The sequence below is a fragment of the Camponotus vicinus genome, unplaced genomic scaffold (genome assembly GCF_025532165.1).
Source record: "Camponotus vicinus isolate PSW18456_S1 unplaced genomic scaffold, iyCamVici1.0 SCAF_4, whole genome shotgun sequence".
NCBI lineage: Eukaryota > Metazoa > Arthropoda > Insecta > Hymenoptera > Formicidae > Camponotus > Camponotus vicinus.
Window position 1 is genome coordinate 7,407,239 of NW_028141976.1, and position 14,130 is coordinate 7,421,368.

Consider the following 14,130-nt stretch of genomic DNA (forward strand, 5'->3'; position numbering starts at 1 on the left):
ATCCGGAATAGATAGTTTTATAATTTGGAAAAAATTATGTTACTCAATTCTTAGGATGAATCTTGCACCTATTATCTATATATCTTGTTAACTTTCTGAGTTAATTAAAATTTCCGTACACATGTAAATTGCACATATCCAATATTGAATTGTATCTTCTTATTGTCGTATCTTAAAATTGGCTTCTATTCTTGTAAACGACGACGAATCTTCAACCATATCCCAGATTTAGTTTTCAATCCAAAAGCAGACGGTTCAAATTGTAATGGAATAGAAGTCTTCTCACTTAGCTCCACTTTATAATTCGCTATGAGAGTAACGAGACCTACTTTTATTTGCATGTAAGCAAACTTTATTCCTGTTTAAGACGAAAATAAAAAGTTATACAAAAAGTATATGCTTTTAATAATTTTATATAATACAAAAAGCAAATATATATGTTATAAGCATTTTTTAATAATATTATGATGTTATAAAAAATATAAAGGGTAATATATGCATATAGCAATGTAATATATGGATATGTAATATATGCAATGTATTCTATTCTTATTCAAATATTGCACAATTATTAAATGTTTTATTATTCGTTTAAATATATTACCAATACAGATTCGTGGTCCATTGCCGAAAGGTAAGTATGTGTCATTGTCACGAAGCTTCTTATTCTCACCAATAAATCGGTCCGGATCGAATGCATTTGGATTTTTATAATAAAGCGGATCATGGTGGATTGCATAAATAGGCACGAGAACTTTTGTACCTTTTTCTAAAACAACATCCGAATCTGGAATTTTGTACGATTCCTCGCAGATTCTTTGTGTTGCACCAACGGGCGGATACTTCCTAAGAGTTTCTAAAAGTGTGATATCTTTTTAAAACAATATCTCCTTATAATATAATCACTTTCTTCTTTTTTAAACAATATCTCCTTATAATATAAACACAATTATTATATAATGATTTGTAATCATGTTAAATATAAATAATATATGCCATTCTACTTATTTTTGTTTTCATTTTATGTATAATACATGAAGTTTAAAACAACAATAAAAAACTATGTAATTATTTTAAATGAAGTTAATGAAAAATTGATAAACAACTTCATTTTTATTTTCTGAATTTAATTTTTATAACAATTAATGGACAGTATAAGATTGAAAATTATCTTAGATTATTGATCAACTGTTAATAACTGCTAATAACTACTGCTAATAACTTCTTACTTAGCTGTTATGAAATAATTAATAGTTTATAAAATAATTAATTTTTTGTGAACATATTTATATTATTTTAATCAACAAAATTTTTATTTGAGTGAGAAACAAAACTTACCACGAATGACGCAATCGAGATAGTTCATTTCGGATAGAGTATCATAAGAAAAACAGCCGTGCTTTTTGTAGATTATTCGTATTTCGTCGTATAACTTTTCTTGAATCTTAGGATTAACAGCGAACTCATGCATAGCAAAGCTCATAGTTATAGCTGAGCCATCGAAGCAGTCAGAGAGAATATAAAAGCTTGAGCTGCGATGAATTTATCATCGATGACTAAAACATATATCAAAACGATTAATCTTTTTATACAACTATAAATTAATAAGTTAAAAAAATATATAAATGAATTATTTATATATATGAATACATATTTCTAAAAATTTAATTAATTTAAATTCATTTAGTTTAGCTTTCTTCTCTGTTGTTATATACATAAATAGATTGTCATCAGTTAGTTATACATAATTATTTGATGTTAGGTTTATATAATTCTTGATGTAATGTTGTTAATGATGCTATAAATAACATTGGAAAATGTGCAATGTATATTATTATTAAATATATTAAATATATTAATATTATTAATATTAAATATTTAATTATATATAAACATAATTTAATTATATTTAATTATATATAAAACTATTCAAAATGCAATTGTCTTATTGTTAAACAAAGAATCTGATACCTATATCATTAGATTCGGATGACATGTTTTGCGATTGTGCTAGCGCATTTTCGACTTCTGTTCCTTTATATCTCAAGTCTATCAAAGATTGCATAATATCATTTCGTGTCATATTGTCCATTTGCCTGTGTGTAATTATTTCTTTCACTATCCTTGTGAAGTAGACACTAACCTTTATAAGAAAGAGATGTAATGAATATAAATTGAACAGATATTTGTTTATTGTAATTTACTTGAAATAATATTAATAAATTGATACATTACATCCCGAGGTACTAAGCAGATAGATAACCATTTGTATATTACAGGCATGTAATCGCGTACATATCTTTTTAGTGCTATTTGTAACGACGGTTCCGTAATCTTTTTAGATATTTTCAGAAATTCAGTATCATCATTTTCTATCGTATTAGTTTTCAACCCGAAGAAACAAGTTGTGATGACCTCGCTAGTAAACTTAGAAGCAAGATTCCGAAATTCGATGGATTCTTCAGTGTCTGCATATTGGTCTACAAATTGCTAAACAACACAGTTACTAGTTTTGACCAATCTTATAACTTGCATATTTCAACGAAAAAGAATCGTGGAACGGCAATCGAAAATGGATTTGAAAAGTAAAGACTAATACTACATGATGCCATTGGCAGAAATATTTCAAAAAGTTCTCTAATAATAAATTCATGAAATTGGCCGAAATAGCCATTTTTGGAGTATTTAACCACAAATTATTTAAAAAGCTGACGTACTAGGGAAATTCTACGGCCAGATTTGTTTTCAGCATTAAAAAAATTTATCAGATTCACCTACTCTGCTTTTTGTAACTGATCCCCACAAAAAACTGTAACTGGCCTGTGTTATTTTTTAAGGAACTTTTATACTTGTATAAAATAGAGATATTATGCTAAAAATAATATGTCAATAGAAAAAAATGTACGAAAAATAGTATATAACATACCTTAAACTTTTCTGACACTTCCGTGATCAATTCAAATAAATGCATTTTACTGATTGTAAAGTTCGATATAAGCATTTTGCGCAATATTCTCCATCGTTGTCCGTCAATAGCAATTAAATTTGCGGAAAGTGGATCAACTTGTTCGTTTACCGCTATTCCGCGACAGGAAAAAACAGGATTAAATATGAACTAATTACAATCATTAAGTGTGATTGTATTCATTTGAATACAATTACCGCTATAAAAGTAGTAAAGTAGAACTTAAGATCTTCTTATTAATCATTTGAAAAATTAAGGATACTTGCATTTGAACGTAATTATAAGAGCAGAAAAAATAGAATAAATAAAATCGAATGCAGGGAGAATTAATTTTGGGAAACTAATTAGCGCAGTGTTTAAAAACTAAATATAATTAACAAAGTATATTCAATAATTCTTTTATATTAAAAAAGAATTTAATAGTCAAAAAGTTAAAAGAAAAAATTTTGATAAGATGTATGATTGTGAAAAGTGAGTGACTTACTTTGAAAGTAGGCAAAATCTTTCACGAGGACATTTTTAATTAGTTTTGGATCTCTCAATAGAAGGACTGGTGTTGCGAGTTCGTATACATATACCGACAAACGGATATCCTTCGTATTGTTTGTATATCATTTGAAGATTTTCAGCGATTGTAATCTTCAGTATCGATGCGTTTCGATTATTTTCAAAAAACGAAAATTTAGAACAAGGCACATTTCTTCTTGACCAATATGTATAAAGTCTCCAGTAGTAATACAGTAATAAGATACACGTTGAGACCAGCAGTAATAATAAAATCATGTTTGTATGGTAAGGGATTAAGACCGTAAAATATTTACTATTAAAGTTTCTGAAATATAAAAGAATATTAAATCGCTTATATAGAAACATAACAAATTATTATATTAATTTCACAGATAACTTCTTAATAAAGTTAAATAGAATCACAATTTTATTTTATAAATGAACACAATATTGCTCACATTTTTATTATAGAACCATATATTATACCGAATGTCGAATATTTGTCAATTTCATATACGTTTTGTATCAGATTTAGAAATAGATATATTACAAATGCTTTCAATAATAATGAGAATAATTGATTTTTATACTTTAATTATATATTTACTTTTCCGCATGTGAAGAAGTTGTGAATAATAAATATATTGTTTGTCCGTCTCTTCGAAGAATATTTCGAGATTCGAAAGTGCGCGAACAACTGCAAGCTACAAGAAGAGATGCAGCATTATATACATACTCTTGCACAACCAATATACTTATGTCTGAGTTTTGGATCAAGGTTGAACATGAATTTACTTTTTTTTAATAATATAAAATGAAGATGTCGTTCCTTCTTTATCAGCTCTTATTTAACATTGATAACCGAATATGTTATATAAATAGCAAACAAATGATATGAATAAATAGTATATAATCAGTCACTTTAATATTTATATATTTATATAAAACGATAATAAGATAAATTTAAGTAAACTTTTCATCTTTCTCTCTTGGCAAAATACATTGACCACATTGAAAAGTATTTATAATTTCAATATATATTGTGTATTTAATCATATAATGTATAATTGATATATTTATAAGTAATACATATTTATAACATTAAATCAATTATATTAAGTTGATTATTTAATGGAAATTTATATCGCATTAGCACACAAATGTAATGCATTTAAATCGGAGCAAAATTGTTTAAGGACGCATATCGTTAAAGATAATAATTTACACGATTTATCATAAACGTTATTTGAATGTTTATCATGAAGTCTCAATGTCTATCATCTCAATGTCTATCATGAAGTTTTAAATATCTGAAGATATATATAAATTTTCGCAGATTTAACGAGTTGCGTTCTCCATATTTGCTCAGATTCGTGACTATTAAGCAAGTAGTTTTCATCACGTTTTCCGCAAATAAGGTTTATAGGTTTATATCAGTTTATATATCGACAATTCAAAGTTGGATATCTAGAATAGATAGTTTTACAATTTGAAAAAAATTTACCATAATTATCACGACAAATTGAGTTTTGCATCTATCATGTCTATATCTTATTGACTCTTACAATTAGACAAGCCCAATTAATTAAAATTCCCGTATACACATAAATTGACGTATCCAATATTGAATTATAGCTTCTTATTGTCGTATGTTAAAGTTGTTCTCTAATCTTGTAAACGACGACGGATCTTCAACCATATTCCAGATTTACTTATCAATGTAAAAGCAGTCGGTTCAAATTGTAATGGAATAGAAGTCTTCTCACTTAGCTCCACTTTATAATTCATCATGAGAGTAACGAGACCTACTTTTGTTAGGAGGTAAGCAAATTTCATTCCTGTTTAAGATAAAAATAAAAAGTATATACTATTATATAAAAATGGTTCTATTATATACAAAAAGTATACACTATTAATTATTTTATATAATATATAAAAAGCGAATATATATTAAATATTTTTTAATAATATTATGGTTTTGAAATATATAAAGGATATTTTAATATGCAAAATAATATATGCTTATACGAATTTTAAATGTTTTATTATTTGTTTAAATATATTACCAATACAGATTCGTGGTCCATCACCGAAAGGTAGATATGTGTCATTGTTATAAAGCTTCTTATTCTCGCCAAAAAATCGGTCCGGATCGAATGCATTTGGATTTTTATAATAAAGCGGATCATGATGGATTGCATAAATAGGCACGAGAACTTTTGTACCTTTTTCTAAAACAACATCCGAATCGGGAATTTTGTACGATTCCTCGCAGATTCTTTGGGTCACACCAGCGGGCGGATACTTTCTAAGAGTTTCTAAAAGTATAGTGTCTTTTTAAAACAGTATCAATATCTCCTTATTATTATAAACACAATTATTATATAATAATTTATAATCATGTTAAATATAAAACCATGTGCTAATCTACTTATTTTCGTTTGCGTTTCATGCAATGCACGAAGCTCAAAACAATAATAATACGCATCAATAACAAAAACCTATATACTTATTTTAATTATAATTATTTCTAAACAAAAGTTATTGACAAATTGATAAACAAATAACGAGATCTTTTTTTTATTTTCCGAATTTAATTTTTATAACAATTAATAAACTTAACACTAAAACACTGAGAATTATCTTAGATTAGTGATCAATTACTAACTGCTATAATGCTAATAATTGTTTTTTAAAATTGTTCTTACTAGCTCATTGAAGTAATTGCATTTTGCAAACATATTCACATTATGCTTTTCGATCATTGCAATCTTCATTTGAGTGAGAACTTACCACGAACGACGCAATCGAGATACTTCATTTCGGATATAGCATCATAAGAGAAACAGCCATGCTTCTCATAGATGGTTCGTATTTCATCATACGATTTTTCTTGAATCTTAGGATTAACAGCCAACTCATACATAGCAAAGCTCATAGCTATAGATGTGGTATCGAAACCAGCCATAAAGAATACAAAAGTCTGTGCTGCAATGAATTTATCATCGAAGACTGAAACATGTATCAAAACAATCGATCTTTTTAAACGACTGCAAATTAATAAATTGAAAAAATATATAAATCAATTAATATACATGAATATATATTTCTAAAAACTTGATTATATTTATACTCATTTACAAAAATTTAGTTTTCTTTTCTGATTATATTATACACATAAATAGATTGTCATTAGTTAGTTGTATATAACTCTTGATAAATGCTATCGGAAAAAGTGCAAGCTATAATATTATTATTATTAAATATTAATATTATATTTAAGTATTCAATTATATATAAACATAAATTAATTATATTTAATTATACATAAAATTACACAAAATAGAAATGTCTTAGACGAAAAATAAATCTGATACCTATATCATTAGATTCGTATAACGCGTTTTGTGCTAGCGCATTGTCTACCTTTGTTTCTTCATATTTTAAGTCCATCAAAGATTGCATGATATCATTTCGTGTCACATTGTTCATTTGCCTGTATGTAATTATTTCTTTCACTATCCTTATAAAATAAACGCTAACCTTTATAAGAAAGAGAAAGTAATAAATATAAATTATAATTTAAACAGATATATCTCTGTTGTTATTTATTTAAAATAATATTAACAAATTGATACGTTACATCCCGAGGTATTAAGCAGATGGATAACCATTTGTATAATACAGGCATGTAATCGCGTACATATCTCTTCCTTGCTATCTCTAGCGATGGATCCGCAGCCTTTTTACACATTTTCAGAAATTCGGAATCACCGTGTTCTATCGCATTAGTTTTGAGTCCGAAGAAACAAGTTGCGATGATCTCGCTAGTAAACTTAGCAGCAAGATTTCGAAATTCGATGGGCTCTTCATCATCTACATATTGATCTACAAATTGCTAAACCAGATAGTTACTATTAGTTTAGTGTCAGAATAAGACATCTATAATCAGACAAAAAGTGCGTAAAAATGTTGTTTTAATATTCAGAGTTTATTTTGGGAACAGTAAAGTAAATGCATTAAAGTAATTTATTTCGGAAATTTTTTAAGAGATTTTATTTTGTGCATTTAACAAATTTCGAACAAGCTTCGTGTTTTGTAAATTTTATTCCATGGATGTAATTCTTAAATTAGTTTATAATTATAAAATTTTTGTTTAATTATATTTGGATTTGATTTATATTTAAGGAAAATTGTAAGACATTACTAGTTATAATTGACATTAAAATTAAAGAAGTAAGACATTAATATATTTGACTTCTTTAGATAAATTATTTGGTTTCTATAATTGATGAAAATAAGGTAAACATTTTTTATTCGATATGGATGCTGTTTAATATGATGTCTAATATTATTCTCTTAAAAATATTATATACATCTTTTTAATCGCCTATTAAGAAAGCAAACTAAAATTCTTTTTGGAATTTTTAACTAATATTATTGTTCTTTATTATTGTTCTTTATGATAAAATAACTCAGTTCTTTTTCTTTTCAGAATTTGTTTTGAATAATAAAATTTAGATTAAATTTAAAATTCTCTTTCTCTCTCTCTGTCTTTTAAATGTTGAAATAAAATATTATATATTATTATATATTATCTATATATAATATATCAACTGTTAAGTTAAAATTTGAATTTATCACGCATATATCCTTTCTTAAAACATTAAGTTTTGAATAGAAATAATATACGAATGTAATAATACGTTTACATGTATAATCGTTAACACTTCCTAAATTATTTATGATATATTTATTATTTTATTTATTTAATTTTTTATTATTTTATTTTTTTATCATTAATTATATTGTGTTATATCATTAATTTTTTTAAAGGAATTTTTATTTATATTTGTTTTATACTTGTATAAAACAGAGATACTCTGCTAAAAATATTATATTAATAGAAAAAAATCTATGTGAAATAATATATGAAGTACCTTAAACTTTTCTGACACTTCCATGATCAATTCAAATAAGTGTCGAATTTTACTGGTTGTAAAAATCGATGTGAGCTTTGTGCGCAATTTTCGCCAGCGTTGTCCGTTAATATTAATTAAATTTGCGCCAAGTGGATCAGTTTGTTCGTTTATCGGTATGCCACGACCTAAATAGGACTATAAATAAATAATTGCAATAATTGCATTAAGTGTGATTGTATTCATTCGAATAAAATCACCGCTATGAAAGTCATATACATATATGAGAATTTTCTTATTAATTGTTTGAAAAATTAAAGCTATTTGCATTTGATCGTAATTATAAAAGCAGAAAAAATAAGTAGATAAAATCGGATGCAAGGAAAATTAATTTTGGAAAACTAATTAACACAGTGATTAAAATTTAAACATAATTAACAAAGTATTTTCCGTAATAACTTTTTTATATTAAAAAAGAATTTAAAAGTGATAAAGGTAAAAGAAAAGGTTTTTGAAAAGATTGTGAAAATTTGTATGATTGTAAAAAGAGAGCAACTTACTTTGAAAGTAGGCAAAATCTTTCACGAGGACATATTTTATTAGTTTTGGATCTCTCAATAGAAGGACTGGTGTTGCGAGCTCGTATATACCGACGAACGGATATCCTTCGTACTGTTTGTACATCATCTGGAGACTTTCAGCGACTGTGATTTTTAGCATCGATGCATTTCGACTATTCCCGAAAAACGAAAATTTAGGACAAGGTACGTTCCTTCTTAACCAATATGTATAAAGTCTCCAGTAGTAATATATTAGTAGGATGCACGATGAGACCAGCAGTAGTAATAAAATCATTTTTTTATGAGAAGGAATTAATACCGTGAAATGTTTATCATTAAAATTTCTGAAATGTATACAAATTATTAAATTAATTTTACAGGCGTAAATACTTAATCAATTTAAATAGAATCAAAGATTTATTTCATAAATGAAAACAATATTGCACATAATACATATAATTTACTATAAATCTATATATTATATCGAATATCGAATAACTTATCAATTTTGTGTACGTTTCATATTAGATTTTTAATAAATAAACGTTTATGTTAAAAATATTTTCAAACTTATAATGAGAATACGGTTGAACACTAATATATTTTGATCATACTTATTTTTCTGTGTGCGTGAATAAATTTTGAATTATAAATATATTGGTTCCTGTCTCTTTGAGAAATATTTTGATATTTGAGAGATGCGCGAATAACTGCAAGCTACAAGCAAAGAAATGCAGTATTATATACGCACTCTTGCATAACCAATATCAAGTTTGCTTTTTGGATCAAGGTTTCATATGAAGTTACTTTTTTTTATCAAATAAACTGGAGACTGGAGGTGTTTCTCCTTTCTCTTTTTATTTATCATTGATATTTTTTATTTACATTGATATCCCTAGCGTTGTGTATGTAAATAAATATAATATAACCAATCACTTTAATATTTATTTATTTAAGCATATAATCAGTAACTTTAATATTTATATATTTATTTAAATAAATATATTTTGAATGTAATATTAAAATAAGTTTAAGTTTTTTTTTCGTTTTTCTCTTTATATAATATATTGCAGAGCGTAATGAATTGCATTAATACAAGAAGTTTTGTGTCTTTCTCTTAAATAACAATCGAATCAAGAATTGTGTACGATTCTTTACTTCAAATTTTGTGTCAAGCCAATAGGCAGATATTTTTTAATTCAAAAAATATGATATCTCATTAAAATATCTATATCTCTTTATTAATATAAACACGATTATATAATGATTTGTAACATGCTAAATATAAACCTATTCTACTTATTTTCGTGTGCATGTAATATATACAAAAGTTCGTAATAATAATATAAAACTATGTAATTATTCTAGAAATTAATGAAAAATTATTGACAAATACAACTTTTATCTTATCTTTCAAATTTAATTTTAATGATAATTTGTAGACATTGAAATTGAAATTGAAATTATCTTACGTAGGTTAATAGCCAACTGCTGATAACTTGACGACTATTGATCTTACTGGTTGTTACTAAAGCCACTGAATTTTGTAGGAAATGTTTCGTGCTTTGTACAATACGCGGTGGATTTTTCTGAATATATGTACATATATATTATATATATATATATATTATATTATTCACTCATCACCATTTCTGGTGCAACTTGCAGCAAATGAAAAGCGCAAGTTATAGTGATATGAGATTAACGTTATAAATAAATATTAATTATAATAATATATGACAATAAAACTGTATAGAACTAAATTGTTATAAACAAGAAGTGAGAGCTCTTTCTGATATCTTTCTATGTCATTAGAGTTGAGTGATGCGATTGTGCTAGTATATCTTTAATTTTAATTTTAATTTTTTTTATATTTTAAGTCCATCGTAGCTCGCATATCATTTCATTACATTATTCATTTATTTGTATGAAATCACTTCTTTCACTATTTTTTAAAATGCAACAGATATAAATTAAATGAAATTGATATAAATTAAATGAAATTATAAATGAAATGGAACTCGCTGTTTCTCTTCCTCTCTCCTGCTGTTTACTTATAATAATATTAATGAATTGATAAATATTCCGGCATGTAATCGCGTACATACCTATTCATCGCTATCTCTAACAACGGATCTACAGTTTTTTTACATATTTTCTGAAATTCGGAACTATTTTGTATTGTGTTAGTTTTTAGCCCAAAGAAACAGGTTGCGGTTCTCGCTAGTAAACTTGGCAAGTTCGACGGACACTTCATTGTCGGTATATTGATCTGCAAATTGCTAAATTAAACCGTTGCTAGTTGGTTAGTTTAATACAAGATTCAATAAATAATGATAAAAGTATTATCATGTTTTAGTATTTAGAGTCTGTTTAAAGATTTATGTATTAAAATATTTTATTTTTTTACTGTAATTTTAATTTAGAGATCCATGTATTAAGGTATTTTATTTTACGAGAATTTCTTTTTATTATATTTTACTAATTTAATTGATTTAAAACAACTTTAATATTTTGTGAGTTTTTATGCCACGTATCTAATTTTTAAATTAATTTAAAGAACTTTATTTAATATTACTTGAATTTACTCATATTTAAGTAAAATTTTAAAATTTCAAGAAAAAAGATTTATTTGGATTAACTATTTAGTTTTTACAATTGGACAGAATGAGGAAAATTTTTTATTTTAAAATTGATGCTTAGATTATATAGATAATAGATTTCGAATTTGGTATCTAAAATTTTAAATATATCATATACATTTTTACTAATTATTTATTAAAATCAAAAATTAAAATCTTTTTTGAAAAATTTAATTGATAATTTATATTAATTTGTTGTCAGACTACTTGTAGCTCAATCTTGTTTTGAAAATTGCTTTGAATAACAACATACAACATTAAGATTTAAGAATTAAATTATAAATTTTTTTTTTAATTTCAATAAATTACTATTATATATTATCAATGATATATTATATGATATGATATTTTATATGATATGTTAATTGCCAAGTTAAAATTTTAATTTAGTTTGCAAAACATTCCTTTTTAAAAGATTAAGTTTGAAATGGAAATAATGTACAGGTATAATAATACAATTACATGATCATTTCTAAATTATTAATTATATATTTATTGCTTCATATTTTTATCATTAATTATATTTTATATTTTTCTAAAGAACTTATATAAAATAGAGATGTTCTCTCTCTTTTTCTCACTTCTCTCTTTTTTCTCTCTTTCCTCTTCTCTCTCTCTTCATCTATCTCTCTTCATCTATTTCTCTTTCTCTTTGTGTTAAAAATATTGTGTCAAGAGAGAAAATGTATAAGAAATAATATATGAGGTATTTTAAATCTTTCTGACACTTTTGTGATCAAATCAAATGTCGGATTTCATGTCGGTCAGTGTGAGCTTTGTGCGCAATTTTCGCCACCGTTGTCAGTTGATATTCAGTAAATTCACGGTAAGCGGATCAGCATGTTCGTTTACCACGATGCCGTGATCTAACTAGGACTATGAATAAATAATTGCAATCACCAAGTGTAATTGTGTTCATTTGAATACAATTACCGTTCCGAAAGTCGCATTAAAATGTTATTATTTGACGTTTAAGGAATTGAGATTATTATTACGTTTGATTACAATTATAAGAACAAAAAAAGTAAATGAATAAAAATGAACGTATAGAATAATTGCCGTAAAGGTTTTGAAACATATAAATTGTTCGATTTAAATCATTAGAATTGTAACTGATATTTACTGCTAGTAGTGTCTGCTTAATGTACTGTGTTCAATATTTATTTTAAAGTTTGCCAATGTTATTGAATTTCATTTCGAAGTGTTGGATACATTTATATATACAAATAATTGAAAGTATAATAAAGATGTGAAATAATCATATTATACATTTTAATTATGTGATTATTCATTTATTCCATTAATTAAAGAGACCAAAACTGATATAATTCGAATATTAGAATCTTTAATATACTAGTATGAATACCTTCCCGATCCAATGACTTTTATCCTATTATCTATATACGCTACATTATTGCAAACAAGTTATTTTATTTGAATTTTATTTTATCTAAATTATTTTATTTGAATTATAAATAAATGAGAAATTTGAATTGTTTTATCGAAATGTAGTATTAATTAAAGCTGGATCTCTCATGAATATTTTTAATATATATATAAAATTAATAATATATATATTTTATATATTAATAATATAGATATTATATAGAATACATATAGAAAAAAAACATGTAGAAGAGTGATTCAAAGAAGTAAAAAAATTAGTCATATATTTACAAAAACTTACCGAGTTTTCTCTTAGTACGTCTAATGTTGGAAGGTTCGTCGATCTGATGACGCTAATGTTTTATTAAAATAAAAGAATTATTTTCTTCATAATTATTACAATGGAGCATTTATGATTAGGAGTAGAATTAAAATATATTTTCAATCAATTATCAAGCTGATTTGTTCTCTCTTTATTAAGTTTATGATGATAGATGATGTGTTCTCGATTTGTGCATTTAATTGTCTTGAACGACGAAAATTTGCATTGCATAGATTGCATTTTATATTGTTCTTATTTATTGTGATTGGAGAGTAACCACGGCCCAAGGTTCATCTGCCACTATTTTCCATCGGCAGCGGGAATATTATTATTTACTAGAGGGATCTTGAGGGATGTGGTCATTCTATGGCGTTATGCTCATCGGTGCCGTTTCTTACGGAAGCCAGCATGCAGTGCACGCGAATACCTCCACCGGCATTTATTTGGTCAGCGAGCGACCTTTCAAGGGTTCTCCGTGGCAATCGGCATCCATCGAGTGAGATCCCAAATCCCATCGCTCTGGAATTACATATTACTGTGTTAAAAAGCGGGAGGTCTGGATAGCTCAGTGCTTTAGAGCAGTTGCTCGCAAAGCGAAAGATTCGGATTCGATTCCCGATCCAGCCACTTGCACCTCACATACGAGTATATTTCGTCCATGTGATGAACGCGTAATAAAATACGCGTAGATCATCAATGCTATGGAGATACATACACTTTACATATAAATCTGTTATGTTGGTTATAAAATCGAGTACCCAACTTCATATGTGAAATGCATATTTTACAAAAAAAAAAATATCCACTCTTTGCACATGTTGAATATATG

The 14,130-nt window shown here is 26.1% G+C and overlaps 1 protein-coding gene and 1 pseudogene across 1 annotated transcript; both read right to left on the bottom strand.

Annotated features, from left to right (window-relative positions):
• Positions 1-185: 185 nt before the first annotated feature.
• Positions 186-3,748, bottom strand: LOC145969795 (putative cytochrome P450 6a13; annotated as a pseudogene).
• A 1,269-nt stretch (positions 3,749-5,017) lies between these two features.
• Positions 5,018-9,246, bottom strand: LOC145969793 (putative cytochrome P450 6a13). Its single transcript, XM_083096050.1, has 7 exons — positions 8,952-9,246; positions 8,413-8,579; positions 7,116-7,370; positions 6,850-7,015; positions 6,266-6,484; positions 5,539-5,790; positions 5,018-5,310 (listed from the first exon to the last, which is right to left on the bottom strand). Exons 1-7 carry the CDS (start codon positions 9,244-9,246, stop codon positions 5,138-5,140), a joined length of 1,527 nt encoding a protein of 508 aa, XP_082952176.1. The 3' UTR covers positions 5,018-5,137.
• Positions 9,247-14,130: the final 4,884 nt, after the last annotated feature.